Source organism: Ovis aries, chromosome 23 (assembly GCF_016772045.2).
Source record: "Ovis aries strain OAR_USU_Benz2616 breed Rambouillet chromosome 23, ARS-UI_Ramb_v3.0, whole genome shotgun sequence".
NCBI lineage: Eukaryota > Metazoa > Chordata > Mammalia > Artiodactyla > Bovidae > Ovis > Ovis aries.
The window spans coordinates 38,081,791-38,109,154 of record NC_056076.1 but is presented as its reverse complement, the minus strand read 5'-3'; the positions used below and the strand labels follow the sequence as shown (position 1 = coordinate 38,109,154).

Below are 27,364 nucleotides of genomic sequence, written 5' to 3'. Positions count from 1 at the left end.
CTTTTCCAGCATTTTAAATTTAATCTATATCTAATAGTCAACATTATAATCATTTACTTCACAACCTATGTGAACTTAGGCCAATTACTTAATAGTTTCCTCATCTGGAAAAGAATTTAGAAATATGTTGCAGGATTAATTAAATCTCTGTCCTGAAAAAAAACTAAGAACGCCCATGGCAGATGATACAATTTTAGCATCATTTGGATAATCATCTTAAAGGATGATGGGCTTCCTTGGTGGCTCAGCTGGTAAAGAATACGCCCAAAATTCAAGAGACCTGGGTTTAATCCCTGGGTTGGGAAGATCCCCTGGAGAAGGGAACCAATACCCACTCCAGTATTCTGGCCTGGAGAATTCCATGAACTGTATAGTCCATGGGGTCATAAAGGGTCGGACACCACTGAGTGACTTTCACTTCACTTCAAGTTATTATCACTGTTACTTTTTTTGCTCATTCCCTGGTGGCTCAGATGGTAAAGAATCTGCCTGCAATGCAGGAGATGTGGGGTCGATCCCTGGGTTGGGAAGATCCCCTGGAGGAGGAAATGGCAACCTAGTCCAGTATTCTTGCTTGGGAAATCTCATGGACAGAGGAGCCTGGCAGGCTACAGTCCATGGGGTGGCAGAGTTAGACACGACTGACTGACTAACATTTAAAGGAGGATAATACTAACAACTCAGCCCAATATTTATTGAGCCCTTAGTAGGCCAGGCTCTATGTTTTGAACTTTACATATATTGTTCCCATCAGTTTGTATTATAACCTATAAAGTACCAATGCAACAGCAACTATTAATTATTTTTAAAAAGTTTAAATAGATTACCCCACACACTGTATGAGAGAGGTGACATTTGTCAATATTTGGATCTAAGGGGATTAAAGTCAGAGATAGATTTACTGGCAATGACTAAAGCTTAAGAAGATTACAACACTTTGATGCAAATAAACTATGCGTCTGGATGTGGAGGGCAGCCCAGAACAGGACACAGCAGCCTCCTCTGCCGTCCTCGGACCCCTGCTTCCTTTCCTTCTCCTTTTCTCAGGGCATGAAGCATCCTGGTTCTTTTTCTTTTATGGTTGTACTGGGTCATTGTTGCTGCATGTGGGCTTTAGTTGCAGTGTGTGGGCTTCTCATTGCACTGGCTTCTCTTGTTGCAGAGCACGGACTTTAGGCACATGGACTTCACTAGTTGTGGCTCTCAGACTCAGTAGTTGTGTTTTAGTTTTATAAGACATTAAATTGTTTTTATTTTTAGAAAAGAAATAATTTATTAAGAAAAAAGATAAATAAGACTGACTGCTCTGAATAGTCACAAAATTTGTTTCATATTTGGGTTGGGTCTGATCTGTCACATAAGCTATCAGTTATATTTAGATATATTTTCTATATGAATTATAACATACACATAGCTATTTAGAAGCTATGGAGTGATATCCAAAGTCAATTCCTTAATTTAAGGGGGGAAAAATGAAGTACTCTACAATTTATCTTAAAAAGTTTATAGCTAAATATCCCAGTATCAACAATTCTAACTACAATAAGTGAAATTTCTTCCTTCTTTTCTGTTTTGTTATGTGCAAATTCAAAACTGTAAAAAGCACAATCCCATGAGGTGAAAGTGAAAGTCGCTCAGTCATGTCTGACTCTTTGTGACCCCATGGACTGTAGTCCATGGAATTCTCCAGGCTAGAATACTGGCGTGGGTAGACTTTCCCTTCTCCAGGGGATATTCCCAACCCAAGGATCAAACCCAGGTCTCCCTCATTGCAAGTAGATTCTTTATTAGTTGAGCCACAAGGGAAACCCAAGCATACTGGGGTGGGTAGCCCATCCCTTCTCCAAAGGATCTTCCTGACCCAGGGATCAAACAAGGGTCTCCTGCATTACAGGTGGATTCTTTACCATCTGAGTTATCAGGGAAGCCCATCCCATGAGGTACTTCCTCCTAATATAGTGCTCACAAGTAAGTACATCCTAACAAATCTCTGCAGGAATCAGACATTTATTGGGCAACTTAGGAGTGAACAAAACTGCATTTTACTAAGATCAGCAGAGTCAAAGTGCATGCTAATTATGTAGTGATGCTGTTCATCAAATACACAAAGACTGAACGCATTACCAAACATTCCAGTAATACTACAGATGTTCTAATGAAATGAGACTTTGTTTTTCAAGCAAGATGACTAAAATTGAGCACCTCTACTTGTGGCTGTTTCTTCAGGTGGATGATGCTGAAGAACCTGACAAAACAGGGGGAAATAAAGCACCCAGTAAGTTCCAGTCCGTAGGAGTGCAAGTAGAAGAAGAGAAATGGTGAGTCTACTGTTCATTCTCTTTCATCTTGATGTTGGCAAGTACAAAAATACAAGTATTTTTTCCCATGATAAACCTTCAATAGTCAGTGATAATTCCCATTAGCTTCTGGGAGCATTAGAGGGTAAGCCTAAGTCAGTATTAGCTGTTCCTTTCTCTGTTAATACTGGAGACCATTTTATTTACGTTTTAGCTAGAATAGTAGTGCATGTTAAGTTGCTTCAGTCGTGCCCGACTCTTTGCAACACTATGGGCTGTAGCTCTTCTGTCCATGGGATTCTCCAGGCAAGAATACTGGAGTGGGTTGCCATGCCTTCTTCCAGGCGATCTTCCTGACCCAGGGACTGAACCCGCATCTCTTATGTCTCCTGCACTGGAAGGTGGGTTCTTTACCACTAGTGCTACCTGGGAAGTCCCAGAAAAGTAGTATTGGCGCCCAAAATAGGCTTCAATAGCATGATGATTAGTTTGAATTAAAATTACTTAAGGAACAGCCAATGCAAAGAATGATACCTTTACCTTCTCTAGAATCCCTGAAAGCAGGAAATAAATCTTCCACATGAAAGGTGCCCTTCTTGTACTGGGAGCTGGAAAGATATTGTTATCACCAGAGACAGGATTCAGGGCCGAGAAGCCTGCACTCTTGTTATTTCTTCATTAAATCATTACCCAAGTCCAAACTCTGCTTAAATTCCGTACTAATTAAACACCCAAACCTGTTTCTTTGTCCTGTCACTCCCTCTCAAATTTATTGCTTCTTTGTCTACAAAGTAAAAGGCTATTTGCTTTGGCCACTTCTTAGGTTGCATTTCTCTGCGACCTCTGTGCACACAAATTAAATTTTTCTTTTTCTCCTGTAAATCTGTCTTGTGTCAATGTTATGATTGGTCCAGCCGCAGAAACTCAAGAGAGGAGCAAAGGGGAGCCTCTCCCCTCTCTGACGGCAGAACAAGCACATCCTGTTCACACATACATACGAGCATTGTTTGAAGTACAGCTGTATCCCAGATAACTCCTCTTCAGAAAGCTTTCCCATCTTAGATGACAAGACGTTTTAAGAGAAGAGGACTTTCTCTCTTTTTTTTTTTCTTCCTTATTCCTAGAACTAAATAGTGGCTCATGTTTACCATGTGCTTAAAGAATGATGAACAAAAGAACAAATGAGGAGTAGGAAGATGACTTCCTGTCATTACGCAGACAGGAGTTTCTTTAGGGTGCTCTTAAAAAAAAAAAAGCTAGATTAAAAAAGTTTTTTTAAATTTATTTATTTTTGGCTGCACTGGGTCTTCATCGCTGCACACAGGCTTTCTCTAGCTGCAAGGTGAGGGCTTCTCATTGCGGTGGCTGCTGCCGCTTCAGAGCACAAGCTCCAGGGCGCACAGGCTTCTGTAGTAGCTTAGTGGATGTGGAAGACACAGGTTTAGCCGCTCTGCTGCATGTGGAATCTTCCCAGATCAGGGTCAGAACCCGTGTCCCCTGCTTTGGCAAGCGGACTCTCAACTACTGGACCAGCAAGAAAGTCCTTTTAGATTGCTCTTTAAAATATGCTTAGAGTCTTAGTATACAGAAGTAAGAAATTTAGAGTTTGAGAAGATCACTGAATCCAGAAGCTGAAGGGAACTTCTGAGGTCAGCATCTTCATTTTATAATGACGATTTGGTCCAGAGAGGTAGGTGAGTTTCCCAGTCAAACTGTGAGGACCATGATGGATGGGACTATGTTTACTGATAACACAGAACCCTCAGCTTCCAGATCATGCTTTTCATATACTAAGTATATAGTTAACTGTTGACTGGATGGGGGTAAGAATGCAGTTATCATAGGAGAAAGAACTCTATATCCTAAATCAGGAAATCATTTCGACTTTGTCACTAACTTTTTAAGTGTTAGTTAGGAGAAATCACTTGGATGTCATTCATCCATCCATTCATCATCTATCCAATCAATAAATATCTATGGGGACTTCCCTGGCAGTCCAGTGGTTAAGACTTCAGCTTCTAAAGGAGTGGGTGCGGGTTTGATCCCTGGTTGGGGAGTTAAGATCCCACATGCTTCAAGGGCAAAAAACTGAAACATAAAATAGAAGCAATATTGAAACAACTTCAATAAATACTTTAAAAATGGTCCACATCAAAAAAAAAAAAAATTCTATCAAATGTCTCCTATATGCAAGGCCCCATGTAACATAAACTTAAATCTGAGCATAAGCCATGTTTCAGTTCATGGAAGGGGTCTTATTTTATAGTCTCTTAGTTTGACACTACCCTTGCATCTAAAAGATTTTCCATATATGTACATATAACATTTTATATTATTATATTTGATATAATTATACAATGCTGGAAGCCCAGATAATTGGTACAGTCCTTCTAGAAATTAATATGACAAAAATTGGTGGTAATTATACATCTATCCAGATACACTGACCCAGTAATTCCTTTTATGAGGCAATCCTAAATGAAATCACTCAGTGAAAGGGAAACAACTATGGAACATTATCTATTATTGTAAAAAAAAAGATCAATTGTCAAATGTCAAGTAAAACAAGAATGCTTTTGTAAATTATAGCACATTGTCAAGACAGGCTATTATACAGCTATTAAATATGATTTGTAAAGAGGATATGGAAACATGGGAGAAATTCCCATGGTACAGTGTTAACTGAAAAAGAGGACATAATACCCACATATAATATTCACAAAGATGGACAAGGACTGAAACGTAATCTGTAAAAATTGTAGATTTAGGAGTGAATTTTTCCCCCCTTTACTCTAAAATGTTTGATTATTATATCTACTTCAAGTTATAGTAATCATCATTTTCAAACCAAACTTCTGATACATGTTCCTTTCACGGTTTTAGAAAATGTTTTGAAAAAAATGTAATGACTTCCCTGGTGGTCTTAATGGTTAAGACTTTGAGCTCCCAACGCAGGGGACATGGGTTCAATCCCTGATCTGGGAGCTAGATGGCATGCCACAAGGCATGGCTAAAAAAAAAAAAAATTTCAAAAGAAAATGTAAACTTAGGAGATATGAAAGATCTCATGGTAAGAAAACACATTTCTCCTTCCCCCACTGGCCCAACTTGCTTGTTCTCCTCAGTGATGGTTAAGGGCACAGATTCCTGAGCAAAACCCCGAGATTCAAATCCTGGCACTACCACATACTAGCTGGGAGGCCTTGATCAAATTATTAAACTTCTTTGTGCCTTGGTTTCTTTATATGTAAAACGAAGATAACAGGCAGTTTCTGGTCCACCAGGTAAAAAGCTTAGAAGTCACCACTCTGTCGTCACAACTAAGAAACTTTTCAAACTGAAAAATCAACAGTTCTTCTTAAACCAGGCAGAGATGTGAGGCCACAGGGCAAATTACTGCTCTAAGAACTGGTGAGACACAGACACACAGAGAATCACAACTTACTGGAGTTCAGTTCAGTTCAGTCACTCAGTCGTGTCCGACTCTTTGCAACCCCATGAACCACAGCATGCCAGGCCTTCCTGTCCATCACCAACTCCCAGAGTTTACTGAAACTCATGTCCATTGAGTCGGTGATGCCATCCAACCATCTCATCCTCTGTCATCCCCTTCTCCTCCCACCCTCAATCTTTCCCAGCATCAAGGTCTTTGCCAGTGAGTCAGCTCTTCGCATGAGGTGGCCAAAGTACTGGAGTTTCATCTTTAGCATCAGTCTTTCCAGTGAATATTCAGGACTGATTTTCTTTAGGATTGAGTGGTTTGATATTCTTGCAGTCCAAGGGACTCTCAAGAATCTTCTCCAACACATTTCAAAAACATCAATTCTTCGGTGCTCAGATTTCTTTATAATCCAACTCTCACATCCATATATGACTACTGGAAAAACCATAGCCTTGACTAGATGGACATTTGTTGACAAAGTAATGTCTCTGCTTTTTAATATGCTATCTAGGTTGGTCATAACTTTTCTTCCAAGGAGTAAGCGTCTTTTAATTTCATGGCTGCAGTCACCATCTGCAGTGATTTTGGAGCCCAAAAAAGTAAAGTCAGCTACTGTTTCCACTGTTTCCCCATCTATTTGCCATGAAGTATGGGACTGGATGCCATGATCTTCATTTTCTGAATGTTGAACTTTAAGCCAACTTTTTCACTCTCCTCTTTCACTTTCATCAAGAGGCTTTTAGTTCCTCTTCACTTTCTGCCATAAGGGTGGTGTCACCTGCATATCTGAGGTTATTGAGATTTCTCCCAGCAATCTTGATTCCAGCTTGTGCTTCTTCCAGCCCAGCGTTTCTCATGATGTACTCTGCATATAAGTTAAATAAGCAGGGTGACAATATACAGCCTTGATGTACTCCTTTTCCTATTTGGAACCAGTCTGTTGTTCCATGTCCAGTTCTAACTGTTGCTTCCTAACCTGCATACAGGTTTCTCAAGAGGCAAGTCAGGTGTCTGGTATTCCCACCTCTTGAAGAATTTTCCACAGTTTCTTGTGATCCACACAGTCAAAGCCTTTGGCATAGTCAATAAAGTAGAAATAGATGTTTTTCTAGAACTCTTCTTGCTTTTTTGATGATCCAGCAGATGTTGGCAATTTGATCTCTGATTCCTCTGCCTTTTCTAAAACCAGCTTGAACATCAGGGAGTTCACGGTTCACATATTGCTGAAGCCTGGCTTGGAGAATTCTGAGCATTACTTTACTAGCATGTGAGATGAGTGCAGTTGTGTGGTAGTTTGAGCATTCTTTGGCATTGCCTTTCTTTGGGATTGGAATGAAAACTGACCTTTTCCAGTCCTGTGGCCACTGCTGAGTTTTCCAAATTTGCTGGCATATTGAGTGCAGCACTTTCACAGCATCATCTTTTAGGATTTGAAATAGCTCAACTGGAATTCCTTCACCTCTACTAGCTTTGTTAGTAGTGATGCTTTCTAAGGCCCACTTGACTTCACATTCCAGGATGTCTGGCTCTAGGTGAGTGATCACACCATCGTGATTATCTGGGTCATGAAGATCTTTTTTGTATAGTTCTTTTGTGTATTACTGCCACCTCTTAATATCTTCTACTTCTGTTAGGTCCATACTATTTCTGTTCTTTATTGAGCCCATCTTTGCATGAAATATTCCCTTGGTGTCTCTAATTTTCTTCAAGAATTTCTAGTCTTTCCCATTCTGTTGTTTTCCTCTATTTCTTTGCACTGATCGCTGAGGAAGACTTTCTTATCTCTCCTTGTTATTCTTTGGAACTCTGCATTCAAATGGGTATATCTTTCCTTTTCTCCTTTGCTTTTCGCGTCTCTTCTTCTCAGAGCTATTTGTAAGGCCTCCTCAGACAGCCATTTTGCTTTTTTGCATTTCTTTTTCTTAGGGATGGTCTCGATCCCTGTCTCCTATACAATGTCACGAACCTCCATCCATAGTTCTCAGGCACTCTGTCTATCAGATCTAGTCCCTTAAATCTATTTCTCACTTCCACTGTATAATCATAAGGGATTTGATTTAGGTCATACCTGAATGGTCTAGTGGTTTTCCCACTTTCTTCAATTTAAGTCTGAATTTGGCAATAAGGAGTTCATGATCTGAGCCACAGTCAGCTCCCGGATCTTATTTTTGCTGGAGTAGACACCCACAGAAGAAAGCCCCATGGGAACCAGTGCCAGGATAGGAAAACCTGCACGGTGATTGATGAACTGCTGGCAGCTCAGTGAGGACAAGTTTGACAGTCAGAAGCTTTACGGGGACCGGGTCATGAGAGGGCCTCCACAGTTCATGAGTTTCACCTGCAGCAGCTCTACCAGGTCCCCACAGTCAAAAGCAGAGAAGAGCCCCATCCCCACCCAGTGCTCCTGGAAGAAAGAGTGGGGAAGGAACCATTCTGAAAGATGCCAGAGCGTTCTGTTCCTAAAAAGCTCTGCCTGCGGGGGAAACTACCTTACCAGAGCCTAATCTTGTTGTTGCTCAGTTGCTCAGCTGGGTCCAACTCTTTGGGACCCCACAGACTGCAGCCCACCAGGCTCCTCTGTCCATAAGATTCTCCAGGCAAGAATACTGGAGTGGGTTACCATTTCCTTCTCCAGGGGATCTTCCTGACCCGGGGATCAAACCCAGGTCTCCTGAATTGCCAAGCAGACTCATTACCACTGAGCCACCCGGGAAGCCCAGAGCCTAATCTATTGGGTTTCTAATCAGAAGAGAGAAGGGAAATACCTAACCTCGGCCCACTCTTGCAAACTTGTACCACAGTGGGGAGGGGAAGGGGATGAGAAATACTGCTGAAATTCACAGTCCGAGGGCACAGGCTCATTGATTGACTTAATCATAGGGATAGAAAATGCTTCCCCTCACCCTTCACCTTACCACTGCATTTACTAAACACCTATTACTCACCATGGGCCTCCCTGATAGCTCAGTTGGTAGAGAATCCACCTGCAATGTAGGAGACCCTGGTCTGATTCCTGGGCTGGGAAGATCCACTGGAGAAGGGATAGGCTACCCACTCCAGTATGCTTGGGCTTTCCTTTTGGCTCAACTTTTTCCTTTCTGCCTGCAATGTGGGAAACCTGGGTTTGATCCCTGGGTTGGGAATATCCCCTGGAGAAGGGAAAATCTACCCACTCCAGTATTCTTGCCTGGAGAATTCCATGGGCTGTTTAGGTCACAAAGAGTCAGACACGACTGAGCGACTTTCACTTCACTTCACTTATTACGCACCACAGTTCCTTTTACCCACTACATCATGTCCATCTTTCAACAATGACTTACAAGGCATGGGTTGTCATTCCCTCCTCCAGGGGATCTTCCCAACCTAGGGATCAAACCCAGGTCTCCCACATTGCACGCAGATTCTTCACCAGCTGAGCCACCAGGGAAACCCTTCAAGGCATACTAAAAGGTAAAAATACAACTTGTTAAGACTGAATAAGCGTTAACCCAGAGGCATCTATAACAATGTTGGACATATCAGACCAGGTATTTTTTAAACCATGGTTAAAATGTTAAGGACTATAATGGAAAGACTAGACAGCATACAAAAAGAGATGAACAATGTTAGCAAGAGATGGAAACTCCAAGAAAGAATAAAAAACAAATGCTAGGGATCAGAAACACTACCAGAAATGAAGCATACTTTTGATGGGCTCATTAGCAGATAAGCTACAGCTGAGGAAAGAACCTCTGAGCTTGAGGATGCAACAACAGAAACTCCCCAAACTGGAAGCAAAGAGGGAAAAAAAAAACAACACTGAGAAAAAATCACAAGAAAATATCCAAGAATAATGAGGCAATTATATAAGGTTTAACATACATAATGAGAACACCAGAAGGAAAACAGAAAAAGGAACAGAAGCAATATTTAAACCAACAGTGACTGAGAACGGCCCCAAATTAGTGTCAGACACCAAACCACAGATCCAGGAAGCTCACAGAAGGCCAAGCAGGATAAATGCCCAATTCATCACAGCTGGGCATACCATATTCAAAGAAAACCAAGGGAAAAAATCCTGAAAAAAGCCAGAAGAAAGACATTTTTCTTATGGAGGAGCAAACATAAGGATTGTATGTAACTTTTCCTCAAAAATCATACTAGTAAGAAGAAAACAGTGAAATATTTAATATCAAAAGATAAAAACACCAACCTAGAATCCTGTATGCTGTGACACTATCCTTCAGAAGACAAAAAAGAATAAAAACTTTCTCAGACAAACAAAAATTGAGGAAATTTGTAAATTTGTAGATCCAACTTGTAAGAAATGTTAAAAGAAGTTCTTCAGAGAGAAAGAAAATGATATAAGCCAGAAACTCAGATCTACATAAAGAAAGGAAGCACATCAGAGAATAAATTAAAGTAAAATAAAAACTTCTTTGTCTTATTCTTAATGGATCTAACAGGTAATACTTTGTTCAAAACAATAATAGGAACAATATATATGAATATCTTATACTCTTTAGTAGAAGTAAATCGAATGACAGCAATAATACAAAGGATAAGAAGTAAGATTAGGACTACTTAATTATTATAGAGTATGTTCAATACTCTAAAAGTGATATAGTATTATTTGAAAATGAACTTGGACCAGTTGTAAATCTACTAAGGCAACCACTAAAAAGAGTAAAAACAAAAAAGTATAACGTATGTGCTAAGAGGGAAATATGCGGAAGACAAAAATAGGAACAGAGGACAAGGAAACAAATCTCGTAGAGATTAATCCAGCTATATCAATAATCACTTTGTCAGTGGTCTAAATACACCAATTAGAAGACAGAGGTTGTCAGAATGCATAAAAAATAATACCCAACTTTGTGTTTTCTATAAGAAATCCATGTTAAAGACACAGATTAAAAGTAAGGTGATGGAGAAAAATATACTGCATTCAGTTCAGTTCAGTCACTCAATTGTGTCCGACTCTTTGAGACCCCATGGACTGCAGCACGCCAGCCTTCCCTGTCCATCACCAACTCTTAGAGCTTGCTGAAACTCATGTCCATGGACTTGGTGATGCCATCCAACCATCTCATCCTCTGTTGTCCCTTTCTCCTCCTGCCTTCAATCTTTCCCAGTATCTTCTTTTCCAATGAGTCAGTTCTTCGCATCAGGTGGCCAAAGTATTGAAGTTTAAGCTTCAGCATCAGTCCTCCAATGAATATTCAGGATTGCTTTAGGATTGACTGCTTTGATCTCCTTAAAGTCCAAGAGACTCTCAAGAATCTTCTCCAACACCACAGTTCAAAAGCATCAACTCTTCGGTGCTCAGCTTTCTTTACGGTCCAACTCTCACATCCATACCTGACTATTGGAAAAACTATAGCTTTGACTAGATGGACCTCTGTTGGTAAAGTAATGTCTCTGCTTTTTAATATGCTATCTAGGTTGGTCATAGCTTTTCTTCCAAGGACCAAGCATCTTTTAATATCATCGCTGCAGTCACCATCTCCAGTGATTTTGGAGCCCAAAAAATAGTCTGTCACTGTTTCCACTGTTTCCCCATCTATTTGCTATGAAGTGATGGGACCAGATGCCATGATCTTAGTTTTAGTTTTCTGAATGTTGAGTTTTAAGCCAACTTTTTCACTCTCCTCTTTCACTTTCATCAAGAGGCTCTTTAGTTCTTCTTCACTTTCTGCCATAAGGGTGGTATCATCTGCATATCTGAGGTTACTGATATTTCTCCCAGCAATCTTAATTCCAGCTTGTGCTTCATCCACCTGGCATTTTGCATGATGCACTCTGCATATAAGTTGAATAAGCAGAGTGACAATATACAGTCTTGATGTACTCCTTTCCCAATTTGGAACCAGTCTATTGTTCCATGTCCAGTTCTAACTATTGCTTCTTGACCTGCACACAGAGTTCTCAAGAGGCAGGTAAGGTGGTTTGGTATTCCCATCTCTTTCAAAATTTTCCACATTTTATTGTGATCCACACAGTCAAAGGCTTTAGCATAGTCAATAAAGCAGAAATAGATATTTTTCTGGAACTCTCATTTTTTCAATGATACAGTGGATGTTGGCAATTTGATCTCTGTTTCCTCTGCCTTTTCTAAGTCCAGCTTGAACATATGGAAGTTCATGGTTCATGTACTGTTGAAGCCTGGCTTGGAGAATTTTGAGCATTACTTTGCTAGTGTTGAGAGATGAGTGCAATTGTGAGGTAGTTTGAACATTCTTTGGCATTGCCTTTCTTTGGGATTGGAATAAAAACTGACCTTTTCCAGTCCTGTGGCCACTGCTGAGTTTTCCAAATTTGCTGGCATATTGAGTGCAGCACTTTCACAGCATCATCTTTTAGGATTTGAAATAGCTCAACTGGAATTCCATCACCTCCACTAGCTTTGTTCGTAGTGATGCTTCCTAAGGCCCACTTGACTTCACATTTCCCGTACGTCTGGCTCGAGGTGAGTGATCACATCATCGTGGTTATCTGGGTCATGAAGATCTTTTTTGTATAATTCTTCTGTGTATTATTGCCACCTCTTCTTAATATCTTCTGCTTCTATTAGGTCCATACTGTATTCATACTAGTCAAAAGAAAGCAGGAGTGAACTTCCCTGGTGGTCCAGTGGTTAAGAATCCGCCTACCAATGCAAAGGACATGGGTTCAATCCCTGGTCTAGGAAGATCCCACATTGCCACAGAACAACTAAGTCCGTGCACCACAACTACTGAAGCCCGCGTGCCTAGAGCCCATGCTCCACAAGAGAAGCCACCACAATGAAAAGCCTGTGCAACACAATTAGAGAGTAGCCTCTGCTTGAAGCAACTAGAGAGAAGCCCTCAAGCAGCAGTGAAGACCCAGCGCAGCCAAAAATAAAGTTAAAAAAAAAAAACAGGAGCCGCTATATTAATATTGGACCGAGGAGCCTTCAGAGTAAGAAAAATTATCAGAGATAAGGAAGGATATTACATTATATTACATATAACATGAATAAATCTCTCTAAAGAGTAAAGTCTCAAGAAAGCAATTATACCATCTTTTCTTTAAAGATAAGAGAAAATCATCCTGATTTTTTAAATGTACCCCAAACATTTCCCCTGCGGTTAGCAATTCTATATCACCGAATTCATGCCCTGACGCTTGTCCATATCTGTAGGAATGTTAAACATTATATGCCTAATAGCAACCCCAAACTTCAAATGAGCTATTTGTATCATGTTAGTAAAAAGTTGAACATTTAATAAATTATTGCTGTTCCCCAGTAAACTGAGTAATTTCTTTTAAATACATTGCCCCAAAGAGCTGGCAGCCCCAATTTTGGCGGTGCTTAAACTTCCAAACCATACCCTTTCTTAACTGCTATGAAATAAATAAGCATTAAAAATTGATGTTAATGATTGTTTTCAACCTTTCCATAAGAAATTTTCTGTCAAGCAGAGATTGCTTGTTTCTTCTGTCTCTAATTATAATTCTTTTTATAATTTTGCTAGTAGTCATTCATTTAAATAGGATCTTAAAATACCAAACTGGATAGATGAGATTTCATAAAGACAGCTGGGAGTTTTTTTTAATATTTTAAATTATTTTTAAATTATCTAGTGATAAGGATAAGACTGTTGTTTTCACATTGAATGGCTATTACAATCCATCTCCCACTTTCTCAAATAAACAGATTGATAAATGACACTAGCCTAACAAAAAGTGAAAAAAGAAAGAAAATAGAGCAAGAGAAACAAAGAGATAGTGCAAAGAGAGGAAAATTAAAAGACTTTGTAAGATGGGCTTCCTGGTGGCACAGTGGATAAGAACCTGCCAGCCAGTGCATGGGTTCCATCCCTGGTACGGGAAAATCTCACATGCCTTGGAGTAAATAAGCCCATGTACCACAACTACTGAGCCTATGCTCTAGAGCCATCAAGCCACCAACTACCGAACCCCGTGCACCCCAGAGCCCAAGCTCAGAAACAAAAGAGAAGCCACCAGGATGAGAAGCCCACCTACCTCAATGAAGAGTAGCCCCCGCCTGTTGCAACTAGAGAAAGCCCACACAACGAAGGCCCAGTGCAGCCAAAAATAAAAGTAAATAAATTTTTTTAAAAAAAAGGACTTTGTAAGAGGCTGAGACTCAATATCACTTTTTGAAACCATCACGATTTAGGAACTAAATCTAACACAGCAGAGTCCATCTGGCTGATTCATCTCTTAAAAGATAGACTTGTAAATTCAGGGTGCTATTCAATGCTCCCTATTGAAACAAAAGAAAAAGTTAGTAACTCATTACTAAAAAGATAAGATGCACTGATAACCTATCTACTTCATGAAAAGGAATCCAAATGGAGGATCACGTATCTTCCTCACTTATTCGCAGGAAGGGACCATGCACAGAGGAAGGCTGTCTGGAGGTCACTAGTTTAAATGCTATGGCAGCACCAAGCCAGGGTCGATGAATCCATGGGGTTTTGAAGCAAGACTTCAAAACTTCCTTTAGGCTAATAAAGCAATGTCTCCTCTCCACCCAACATTAGCTGTGTGCTTTATGTGCTCAGTCACTCAGCCGTGTCTGACTCTTTGCAGCCTCTGACCATGGAATTCTCCAGGCAAGAATACTGGAGTGGGTTGCCATTTCCTCCTCCAGAAAATCTTTCCAACCCAGGGATGGAATCCTTGTCTCCTGCATCTCCTGCACTGGAGGCAGATTCTTTACCACTAGCACCACCTGGGAAGCCCCCAACATTAGCTCTCTGTCCCCAGTTCCTGTTTCACAGGTCAGCCAGTAGGATTATTCGATAGAATCCACATGGCATATTTTTGCTGCTCTGCAGGACTGATCCTAAGCAAAGTGGATCAACCCCTCCCCTAGGAACGCTCCCCTCAGCTGTGCTCTATGTTCTATCCCAGGCCCTCCAAGCATCCTGCCTCCATTCTCTCCCATTCCCTGGACCAGTCCCCACAAGTTCTCATGAGGTCTTCCTGTCTTCCAAGCTGATAATTAGCAAATCTAGTAAACCAATCCTTTCCATTGACTAAGATGAGAAAGCTAAAAGGCTCCCAGGGATCTCCCCTTTCTTTCCAAGTAACAATTATATTTCAACAGTAGTTCAAACTAGACTTTCTTACGTTAGCCCATGACTGAATCAAAGACTCTTAAGAGTGGATACAAAGAGGAAGAATATTATTATTTTTATTTAGAAATAGTATGCAGAATTACTGAGAGAAAAACATACAGCAGCATGTTAACAGTTTATAACTCTCCAATGAACTCTGGAGCAACTGAAAAAACTGTGATTGTATGCATGGATAGACAGATATCTTTTTAAGTACTATATGACTTAGCAACTAAGCAACGACAATACTTTTTCTATAATAATTGTGAATCATTAAGTAATCTAGTTAATTACAAGAAAAGTAAGATATTTATATACTATGAAAATTTATAAATTGCAGAAATAAAAATAAAAATTTCCATAATCCTACTCATTAACCATGAATTAATAGAAGGGTATATTTTTACCCATGCTTTCTCCATGAACGTTTTGAAAGTTGTTGAAATCATCTTTTGTAAAAAATTCAGTAATATTTTAAAAATCAACTAATATTACAACAAAAGTGTTCTCATTATTAAAAATTCATGACAAATACTTCTTTTAATAGTTATACAATATTTAAGAATATGAGTTAAATTTCTCTCCCTGTTGAATATGTGCATTATTGCTAGATTGACTTTTGATTAAAGGTGGTGAAAAAAATATACACACATCGATCTTTGAGGCCTTCTGAAACTAAATGACAGTAAAAGGATTTTGTGTTTGTTTTGGCACAAGTTGGGGAGGATGAGAACAAGAGAGGAAAAAATACAGCAGCAGGATTTTGGGAGCTGGAAGGCAGATAAACACGTGATAATTGGCTTAGGTGACCAGAGAAAGCTGAATCTAAAGCTAGCCATGCAGAAATCTAAGATATAATTCAACTTAAGTTTCCGAACCTACAAAAGGCACGGGCATTGACAGCACTGGGCATAGGGCTGGGGGTGGAGCTAAAACTGCCTGAATCTGCAGTCAGGTGACAGATGGCTCTTCCCTACTCTGGCAGGAAGCTGGAGGTTTCCCTTCAGAGGCCAAAACAAACAGTCCTGGGTCTGGAAGACAGGCAAACAGTTGAGAGCAGGGTTGCTGTACTGAAAATAGGAGGATAAACGAAAATTCACAAACAGAATGTCGAGGCACCTGCCCTAAGTGTTCTGTGCTCTCCCGGCTCCCAGGATCCCAGCAGCCACAGACACATTCCCTCTGCGTAGGTGTATGAACAGCCTGCAGTGGAGGAATGGGCCAGTCTGAGCCCAAAGAACCAAAGAAACTGCCATCAGGGATTCTGCAGTTAGATCACCCAACACTGAGGATCACCGTGAATGAGCCTGTCTCCAAAGCACAGACTTCTCAGGAGGCTTTTTCTGTAACTTTCAAGGAGGAGCAGACAGCTAAGAATCAGCAAACTCAGAGACCAGAGAAAAGCCATGAAAGGAGAACCAAACATTCTCAGGAAAATCCAGAAAATTTAATTTTTTTAGAGAGAGAGAAAAGAGAGGAAGGTTAGGCAAGAAGTCCCTGTGAAGGAAGTGGAAATTGATGTGGTCCCTTACAGAGCATCTTCCTGTACACCTGGTGGGGAATGGAGAGGTGGGGTGGAAAGAAAAGGAACTCTTAGAAATTAAAAAACTTAACAGAGAACTGGAAAACCCAACAGAAGAGTTAAAAGATAAAACTGAAGACATTTCTAGAAAAAAAATACAAAAGGAAAAAAGCAAAGAAAGAAGTAAATATACAGGGACTTCCCTGGTGGTCCAGTGGCTAAGACTCTGCATTCCCAATGCAAGGGACCTGGGTTCGATCCTTGGTCAGGGAGCTATATCCCATGTGCTACAACATGTGGGACCTGGTGTAGGAAAATAAATATTTTTTTAAAAAGAAGTAAATATGGAATCCAGGAAACAGGTGATCCAGCATAAGAAAGGGGAAAGGGAAGTCTCAGGATGATGGAGAGGAATCTCCTGACAACAGTGGTGAGGCAGGTCTGGTGAGTGGCCGGGTGACAGGGGACAGGTCAGAAACTGTTAAAGATTTCTTTAAGAAGATTGGTGGAATTCCTAATCTGATCCATGGAGAAGACGCTTATACACCTGGGGCAATTTTGAGGATTAAGTGTTAAGTACATAAAATTTATGTTCATAAAACTTCCCTGATGCTTCAGATGGTAAGGAATCCGCCCACAGTGTGGGAGACTGGGTTCAATCCCTGGGTTGGGAAGATTCCCTGAAGCAACTAAGCACAAGTACACATAAACATTAAGCCCATTTTTAAAAAGAAGAAAAGAATTGTGCAGGAAGTAGAACTTCAAACTACCTGTGTGCTCAGTCGTGTCCAACTCTTTGTGACCCCATGGACTGTAGCCCACCAGGCTCCTCTGTCCATTGGATTCTCCAGGCAAGAATATTGGAGTGGGTTGCCATTCCCTTCTCCAGAGGATCTTCCCGACCCTGGTATCCAACTCAGGTCTCCAGCATTGCAAGCAGATTCTTTACTGCTGAGCCATCGGAGAAACCCAGAGAACACATCCATCACTCCCCAAAGCCTCCTCCTGTCCCTGGATTGTGATTTCAGTGTCGTAGCTAAGAAATCTTTAGCTAATTCAAGTTAACAAGGTTTTTCTGTTTTCTTCCAGAATGTCGTTTTAGATTTTATGGTCTAGGACCTATATTTCAAGTAACTTTTATACATGGTGTGAGGTATGGATCAAAGCTTAATTTTTCCATATGAATATCCTTTGAACCTTCTCTCAAATATTTATTTATATAAAGAGATAGATATAATTTTGCCTTCTCTGTGTTGTTTCACTGATCTAATTATCCATCTTCACACTGATGCAACAATGTTTTGGACTATTGTAGCTTTATAGTAAGTCTTGAAATCAGGTAATGTAAGTCTACCAACTTCCTTCTTTTTCAAAGCGCTTTTTAAATTTTTATAGCTATTTTTAGGTCCTGCACATATTTTGTCAGCTTTACCCACTGATATTTTGTATTTTTCTTGCTGTTATAAATTTATTTTTATTTCCATTTCCAATTGTCCATTATTAGGTCATGTAAATACAATTTATTTGTGTGTACGTTAAGTCTTTTACAGTTGTTTCAGAGAGACGTGTAAATCAATTCAGTCATTCTTACTCTATTCTTGGCCAGAAGCAGAAGTCATCAATGTAGGTTTTATTTGGCCTGTGGATGGGGTAAGCCCAGTTATCAGCACTACTCTCTGGTTGGAAGGTCATGGAATATACTGGAATGTATGGAATCATAGGGAGAAAAAGAGCATTCCAAACAAAGAGACCCAAGTTAAAAGTAACTTTACCTTTCCACAGCTAAAGTGTTTGAGTTGGATATAGTGAACACCTATACCTTTTTTAGGTGTATGTTCTCTGATTCAACATTCCAGCAGTGTCCCCTCAATTTTAAAAGAGCATTACACACAGATGGAAACTCTTTCTTTTTTTTAAATTATTTAGCTGCTCTGGGTCTTAATTGAGGCACACAGGGTCTTTAGTTGTGGTATGTGGGATCTAGTTCCCTGACCAGGGATCAAACCCAGGCCCCCTGCATTGGGAGCTTGGAGTCTTAGCCATTGGACTACCAGGGAAATCCCAAGATGAAGACTCTTAGTTGATGTCTAGACCCAGTCTCCTGGGTTTTGCCTTTCTGTTACTCCTATATTTCCCAGGTCACTATATTGCCCTCATAATCTCTAGTTCAGAAACAGGAGACAAGTGTGGATAAACATGCAGTACAGGTTCCAGTCTCCTGTCCCCATCCCAACTCAACTACATTTTATAAGGTTAGATATTTGTGATGTATTTTTTAACAATTTATAAAGCAGTCATCTTTGGTCTTCACAACTGAAAGGGTTAAGGGGAGCTGAAAGCTTCAAAATGGTGCGCTTTGGGGTTATTTATTAACATTGTCAAAATGACAAATGGACATGCACAGAGAAAAGCTACTGGTCTCACAGCAATTTCTGCCAAGAAAACTCCAGAATGTTATTTTCCTAGTGTATGTGTATTTAATATTTCCTCCTATGACTTTGTAAACTACTTCTTAACTGGCTGGCCTCTTTATCTGGAGATCATCCAAGTGAGAGATAGTTACTGAAAAGACTATTTACTTTCAGAGCCAAGGGAACCAGAGGAGAAAACTTATCCCAGAATAAATGGAGAGTAAGTCATTTTGTGGCCTTTGCCTCCCTCATCAACTCCCCAATCCCCACCATTTCCTTGTTGAACAGGTGAGGCTAGATGACAGTGAATGTCCAGGGCAGTCAGTCAGTCGGTCAGTTCAGTCGCTCAGTTGTGTCCTATTCTTTGCGACCCCATGGACTGCAGCATACCAGGCTTCCCTGTCCATCACCAACTCCCGGAGCTTGCTCAAACTCATGTCCATCGAGTTGGTAATGCCATCCAACCATCTCATCCTCTGTCATCCCCTTCTCCTCCTGCCTTCAATCTTGCTCAGCATCAGGGTCTTTTCCAATGAGTCAGTTCTTCCCATCAGGTGGCCAAAATATTGAAGTTTCAGCTTCAGCCTCAGCTTTCCAATGAATATTCAGGACTGATTTCCTTTACGATTGACTGGTTAGATCTCCTTGCAGCAAAAGGGACTCTCAAGAGTCTTCTCCAACACCACAGTTTAAAATCATCAGTTGTTCAGCACTCAAGCTTTCTTTGTGGTCCAACTCTCACATCCATACATGACTACTGGAAAAACCATAGCTTTAACTAGACGGACCTTTGTTGGCAAAGTAACGTCTCTGCTTTATAATATGCTGTCTGGTCCAGGGCAGGATGTGCGTATTTGGAGGTGTGTGTATGCAAAGGAAAACAAGATCTTTCATCTATATTTCATTTATGGTATGGGAATGGGAGCAGATGGATTTGCGTAATAGCCTCTGGCCTTTCTTATTCCCTCTTGGTAGAACCATCTCCTTTTTCCCTTGTAACACAGAGACCCTCCAGGACACACTTAATGTTTAAGGGAGGAAATGCTGACATTAAAATGTGCTTTTAGGCAGTTCCCTAGCAGTCCAGTGGACAGGAGTCGTTGCTTTCACTGCCAGGGCCCTGGGTTCCATCCCTGGTAGGGGAACTTAGATCCTGCAAGCCATTCTGAGCAGCAAGGAAAAAAAAAGTGCTTGTGAATGACACCTGCCATTTCAGCAAGTTTGTGAACGCACAGATTGAACACAAGTGTGGAAGGAAAGCTTGAGCGCCCACTGTGGGACCTGTTCCCTATTTCTAGAAACCAATGCCTGCTTTTGTTCCATCACCAAAATTACCTCTATTCCTATACAGTTCTGAGTTTTTAACATCTCCCTTGCTTCACATGTTAAAGCTTCACATGTTAAAGCCTCAAACTGGCAGGAACAAGCCTTTGGGAAAGGAGCATTGTTCTCTCTTTTAACACCGTGTCAACTGCTACAAAAGACCTCTTTTGATCTTGACTGACTTAAATATGTAAACATTTGGGCTTGCAGCGATTTGTGCCTTTTTGACTAAGCAGGATGTTAAAAATAAAAAGCCAAAATCGAGGCAGCATCTTCTGACAGCCTGTTCAGGGACCAGAGACTTGGCAAGACCTTTGGTAGAAACATCCAGCATCTGCCAACCCAGAGGCTTTGGATCAATCCAACTGCTCTCAGTTTCCCTGGAGCACGGCACCAACGAGCACCCACCCTCCCTATTATACTCAACAATCTCTTTTCTTTGCCAAGTTAACAATACTATGGCCTAGCCAAATAGTTCCTTCAGGTACACCTGAGTTTTAAAGGTGTGGTATTCATGCATTTCAGATTTCAAAAGCCTGGAAACTGGTATAATTCCTTATATGCCTCATACATTTTCTTTCTTCCTTCTTTTTCATTCTTTCCTTCCTGCCCATCCTCCTCCTCTCACTTCCCTCCATCTTTCTCTTTCTTCCTTTTTACATGCTTTCCAAGATAATTTACTTTGCAAAAAGAAAAATTACCATCTGACTCACAAGCCAGTGTCCCCCATTTGACCCCATAACAGGATTCAATGAAAGGCAACTGTAAGTGAGACTTCTCAGGCTTTTGTTCGTTACCTGGGGTCAGGAGCCAACAAATGACCTAATGTTCTCGTGGCGGGGTAGGGGTAGGGGGAAAGTCGTTCCTTCTGGGGCATAGTCAGCTCAAGGATGTTTTGTTGAGGCTCCCAACTAAGGTTCCCATGGCAACAGTCTATCAAGGATACAGAACCTGCCCGGCTGGTACTAACAGGAGAATGGTAACAAGTGGGGCCCTCACAGACACTATCAGCTGATACCAAGCCCATTCTCATCATTACCATTTCCTCCCTTTTACTTGACAAATGCGTTACAATAATTTGGCCCAGAGTGAGTCTTCATGTAGAAAACCTGTTCTAATTTTCTTTGCTTAAAGAGAGCTTTGGGCAAAAGGATGATGAATGTGGAGGGTTTTAAATGACCAATGGATGCTTGTGTTGAGTAGTTTTAAAATCTGTCAATAGGACTGTGCTAATCACATTCAAATGGGGAGCAGGACACTTCCAATGAATTTGTGAACAAGGGCTACATTACCCATAGGTTCCTATGTGCTCCATTCTAACTGGGAAGCTGGTCTGACAAGAAAGACTGAATCTCTTTGTTAGGGTGTCTTAATTCTTGATCTCAATCTCATCACCTCCCTCACCATCCTTTCCACCTGTCTTTTATATAATGAGACATCTTGGATTTTTACATCGGTTAAGTACCATTTCCCAAAACACCAAGATACTGAACTTTTGAAGGACGGTATCTCCAAATTCCTTGTGTATTCAGCCTTTGACAGGAGGTACAGGAAAAAACGTGTAAAAAAGAAAGAACAGCAAAGGACTCACGTTTCTTTCTTTGAAACTAGATTTAGTCCTGAAAGGTAGCTTTTATGTGGATAGGACCCAAGGAGTACAGGATTCTCTAACAGGTGTGACTGAATTTCCCTAAGATAAGTTTATGACTTGCTGTTATTCAGTCACTCAGTCATATCCAACTCTTTTTGACCCCATGGACTGCAGCACGCCAGTCTCCTCTGTCCTCCACTATCTCCTGGAGTTTGCTCAAATTCTTGTCCATTGAGTTGGTGATGCCATGCAACCATCTCATTCTCTACCACCCTCTTCTCCTTTTGCCTTCAATCTTTCCCAGCATCAGGGTCTTTTCCAATGAGTCAAGCTCTTCACATCAGGTGGCCGAAGTATTGGAGCTTCAGCTTTAGCATCAGTGCTTCCAATGAATATTCAGGGTTGATTTCCATTAGGGTTGACTGGTTTGATCTCCTTGCTGTCCAAAGGACTCTCAAGAGTCTTTTCTAGAACCACAGTTCAAATAGATAAATGCTTCAGTGCTCAGCCTTCTTTATGGAGCAACTCTCACATCCATACATGACTACTGGGAAAACCACAGCTTTAATACAGACCTTTGTCGGCAAAGTGATATCTCGGCTTTTTAATACACTGTCTAGGCTTGTCATAGCTTTTCTTCCAAGGAGCAAGGGTCTTTATGATTTGTGTCTCAGATAACTCAATTTGCAGGAACAAAGCATGTGTGTTCTAAAGATACAGACTCTGCTTAGTTTTTGTTTATAACTCATTTTGTTCAAATACACCTCCACCTGACAAGGGAAATTAGAATAAGCCTCCAAGATTTCCCATCTATTTCTTGATTTGTAATCTGCTGAACAGAAAAGTGGTGGGAGAGGGACAGAAAATCCTCTCATCAGACACATAAACTTGCTTCATAGAAAGAGCCAAAGCAACAGCAGAGGTGAATGCTCACAAGTGTCCTTCCTCCTGCCTTCAGAACAGTATCCTGTCCCGTACTGGTTGGTTTACTCTTTGGTTTCATGGTTTTTCAATCCCTTGGCCAGAATAGCAGCCAGTTCATTTCAGAATTTGTAATTATTACACATTTTGCCTTTATGGCATGAAGGGCCAAGGAAGTTTAAAGACTGGAAACTGTCTTGAAGCCACTGGGTTCAGCTTTTAGGCTTTTACCATCCACCAGCAACTGATCCATTCTTTTCAAAAACACAGAAATAAATCCAGTGACTCCTTCTGTGTTCCTATCAGACTTTTAAACAACAACTTGATCACACCCTTCGCCCAGAGGACACTCAGCACATGAAAGACATAAAGTGTTTCACAGAGCAGAACATTCTTTGAAAACTCTGGGTGGAATAAAGCGCTCGTTTAAGGAACTTAATTGAGAGAAGCAGTGCAACCCGGAGAAGGCTGCCTGAGTTCAAAGGCACCGCTTTTAATCCCAAACCATTTTAATTTTACCTTTCTTTCTTTCTGGGTGACTAACCTGCAAACTTCCACTCATCTCCTGCCAAGTCATTTTTCTTAAGAAGGTGGATACTTTACAGGATTCATAGCCAGGAGCCCTCTATAAGGAATGCTGGTGGTACCGATTTGGGTAGATAAAAACAGAGGCATGAGGAAAGTGGGTCTCTGTGATTGCGTGTGCAGCAGGCTCTGTCTCTGGCAAGTTTGCTCCAGTTGGAAACAATAAGGCACTGGGCCTTCCTTGAGTCTGGAAATGTTATGCCTCTGGCAGCCCATGATCTTGGAGAGTGGAGCCAAGTGTTTTCATAGTCGGGATTTTGTGTCAGTGGAACAGGCAGGATGTCAACTGTTGGGAGGAAAGTCATCCAATTCACACACGTGCAGCTGGAGAGACAGCTCAGCTTCAGATGTCATTTAACATGTTGGCGGGTGAGCCAGAAGGCGGCAGAAGTGGCCTCCTCAAGCCAAGAAACCGTTGACTTTTGGGAGAATCACGGTGGCAGAATTGTTCTTGTTTTCACAGAGAGTACCAGAAAGGACATTCTTTTAGACTTTCACACTGGGCAGTTTTTACTGCGACCCACTTCAGAGTTAAGTGTGAGTTGCTCAGTCGTGTCCAACTCTCTGCGATCTCATGGGCTATAGCCCACCAGGCTCCTCTGTCCATGGGATTCTCTGGGCAAGAATACTGGAGTGGGTTGCCATTCTCTTCTCCAGAGGATCTTCACAATCCAAGAATTGAACCTAGGTCTCCCGCATTGCAGGCAGATTTTTTACCATCTGAGCCACCTATAAAATCACCATGCCTGATACCTTCCACAGAAGTAACTTTTTTTTTTACTTTTTATCTTGTTTTACGGTATAGCCAGTTAACAATGTTGTGATAGGTTCTAGTTTCAGGTAAACACCAGAGCGACTCAGCCATGTGTGTGTGTGTTAGTTGTTCAGTCATGTCCAACTCTTTGCCACCCCAGACTGTAGCCCTTCAGGCTCCTCTGTCCATGGAATTCTCAAGGCAAGACTATCGGAGTGGGTTGCCAATTCCTTTCAGGTAGACCGCAAAGGGACTCAGCCATACATATACATGTATCCATTCTCTCCCAAATTTGCTTCCCATCCGGGCTGCCACATAACATTGAGCAGAGTTCCCTGTGCTATACAGTAGGGCCTTGTAGGTGATTCATTTTATATGTAGCAGTGTGTACATGTTGATTCCAAACTCCCTAACTATCCCTCCCTCCCATCCTTCCCCACTGGGGAAGTTCACCACAAGTTCAACCACAAGTTCATTCTTTAAGTCTGTAAGTCTGTTTCTGTTTTGTAAATAAGTTCATCTGATTCATTTCTTTTTACATTCTGCATATAAGGCATGTCACAAGATATTTCTTCTTCTCTGACTACAGAAGTAACTTCTTGAAAACAGCCAACAGTGAGATGGACCAGCCTTTTTTGGCTGCCCTATCCTCATAAAATGAATGGCGAGCATCACAACATTTTTTTATTATTGTGATCACCCTCATAATTAACACATATCAATTGTGCAGTCATTTATTTTCTTGGTATTTATTCTCTAGGGGGGAAATGGACTGATTGAGATGATTATACCTTTTCCTTTTTGTGACTTCCAGTCTGTTCATTCTTTATTTTTGAGGGACTAGAATACTGGTGTTAACTGGCTCTTACAGAGTTTCCAGGAGAGTTAAGAAAAAAACATATTATCTGGTTTATTAAATGTTGTATGGACCTTAGTGCACTCTTCTTTAAGGCTGGCCCTACTGAATGCTAATTGAAAATCAGCTGGCAAATAAACCATCATAACATGGCGTAATTATGAACCAGCCAAGAAAATACACCACTTCATACCCATTAGAACAGCTACTACAGAAAAAGTCAGAAAATCAGTGTTGGCAAGGATGTGGAGAGATTAAAAACTTTGTGCATTGTTGGTTGTAATATAAAATGGTACGGCTGCTAGGGAAAACAGATTTACCACATAATTCAACAATTCTGCTTCTGGGCATGTACCCAGAACAAAAGAAAGCAGAATCTCGAAGATGTATTTGTATACCCATGTTCATAGAAGAGTTATTCACAATAGCCACAAAGTAGAACAAAGCCAAGTGTTTATCAATGGATTAAAAAATGAACACAATGTGGTGTATACATATAATGGGATATTATTCAGCCTTAAATGGGAAGGGAATTCTGACACATGCTACAATATGGATGAACTTTGAAGACATCATGCTAAGTGAAATAAGCCAGCGACAAAAAGACAAATACTGTGTAATTCTACCTACGTGAGGGACTGAAAATAATCAAATTTAGAGAGACAAAATGTACAATCGTAGCTGCTACAGGCTGGAGGGAAGGGAGGTGGGGTGAGGAGTTGTTTAATGGGTACAGAGTTTCAGTTAGGAAAGATGAAAAAGTTCTGGAGAGGGATGGTGGTGATGGCTGCCCAACCATGGAAACAAACTTAACGCCACTGAATCATATACTTGAAAGTTGTTAGTCAATTTTATGTTATGTGTATTCTTTCAGAATAGAAATATTAGATCAGGAAGTTACCTTAAAAAAATAAGTATCAAGCGGGGTAACAGACACCTGATGCTGCCTTCTATAGACTTATAAACGCTTATATTTTGTTAAATCGTCATTTCCTGTCTGCTCTTAGAGCCAGGGAAACTTTCCGGAGTTGTTTTAAATTACTTCAGACACAGGCCTTCCCCTGCCCCTTGTCTGAGAAAGAACAGACTGCTCCCCTGTCCTTCCCCACCCCTCTCACCTTCCATCAGTCCTCCCCTTCGCTGTAGGTGTCTTGAGCCATTTGGCTGAGAAACACCGACTGCATGGATGTCCATACAAAATGCTATTATCAAGTTGTCTTGTATTTTATCTCGGGAGGACTGTGGAAGGGACATTAAAGGCACAGGGAAAGACGATACTGGAGAACTCTAGATCTGAGTTGATTTTGCCCCAAAGGCTTTGTACCAAATTATCACTATGAGCAGATGATCAAGAGAAGAACTACCAGGGAAAGGAGCTTTAATTTTAAGAGGAGCTTAATGGCATTTTAGCTTGTCTTCAGGTAAGAGCTGTCCCTGGGAAATGTGGTTATGCAGGATTCAAGATAGTCTTGGTCCACGCTGGGTTGGGTTCCCTTGCCCCCGCCCTTTGTTTCAAAGAAAATTACAGCAAAGCAAGATATAACTGAATTGTTTCCTTACCCCTCACCAAGTTTACTGATCACTGTGTGTAAGGATCCAAGCCATGGCAGACTGGGGCAGAAGGTGGACCCTGGATATCGATCTGGCTTTGAGAGCTGGTGCCTGTTGGTCCACTTCTAAACCTTCTCCAAATATGATTTCACATTCCGTCCATATTGACCAGACAGGCGGGATCGTGTTCTTTACACTAGAGCTATGGCAACTGATGCACTGGCCTCCAGGCGCTACCTCCACAGATAGAAAGGATGAGACTGCCCGCACCCTCCTGGCACACCCATGAAGAGAAGCAGAACGTGGTTTTGCTTCAAGAAACATCCTTAACTAATTCGTCTCTATCCCTCCAAGCTTCCGCAGGTTCACTCGCTCCAACAGTGTGACGACGGCCGTGCAGGCTGACCTGGACTTCCACGACAACCTGGAAAACTCTCTGGAGTCGATAGAGGACAATTCGTGCCCCGGTCCGGTGGCCAGACAGTTCTCCCGGGATGCCAGCACCTCCACCGTCAGCATCCAGGGCTCAGGAAACCATTACCACGCCTGCGCAGTCGACGAGGACTTCGACGCAGACTTCGATCCTTCCATTCTGCCGCCCCCGGACCCCTGGATTGACTCAATCACCGAAGACCCCCTGGAGGCCGTGCAGAGATCAGTGTGCCACCGGGACGGCCACTGGTTTCTGAAGCTTCTCCAGGCGGAGCGGGACCGCATGGAAGGCTGGTGCCAGCAGATGGAGAGAGAAGAGCGGGAGAACAACCTTCCGGAGGAAAGTAAGTGCGTCGCCGCGTATGCGCACGCGCAAACGCCTGGGGCTCTGGGCGGCGCATGGGGCGGGGCATCTGGTGTGGGCATCCGGGATGGGGCGGGGCGGGGCGGGGACACTTTCTTCCTTCCGGTTGCGCCGAGCTGCTCGCGTAGTTGTGTCTGTAGCTCTGCGTCTGAGACTTTTGGCTTTGGACCATGGTGGGGTGCGCTAAGGCTTCTGAATGGTTCCTCTTTCCCCAAGACGCTCC

At 41.5% G+C, this 27,364-nt stretch overlaps 1 protein-coding gene and 1 long non-coding RNA gene across 16 annotated transcripts in view; one reads left to right on the top strand and one right to left on the bottom strand.

Moving 5' to 3' along the window:
* Positions 1 to 27,364, top strand: part of DLGAP1 (DLG associated protein 1) — a 791,650-nt gene that overhangs the window by 738,300 nt on the left and 25,986 nt on the right. For all 15 annotated transcript variants that reach the window (XM_042239658.2, XM_027960728.3, XM_027960727.3 and 12 more), the window contains 2 exons: positions 2,227 to 2,318; positions 26,700 to 27,121. In XM_042239658.2, the coding sequence (XP_042095592.1) occupies positions 2,227 to 2,318; positions 26,700 to 27,121 (514 nt within the window). The remainder of the gene's footprint in view (positions 1 to 2,226; positions 2,319 to 26,699; positions 27,122 to 27,364) is intronic.
* Positions 1,997 to 27,159, bottom strand: LOC132658502 (uncharacterized). Its single transcript, XR_009598228.1, has 2 exons — positions 26,355 to 27,159; positions 1,997 to 9,182 (listed from the first exon to the last, which is right to left on the bottom strand). It is a non-coding gene; the product is annotated as an uncharacterized LOC132658502 (long non-coding RNA).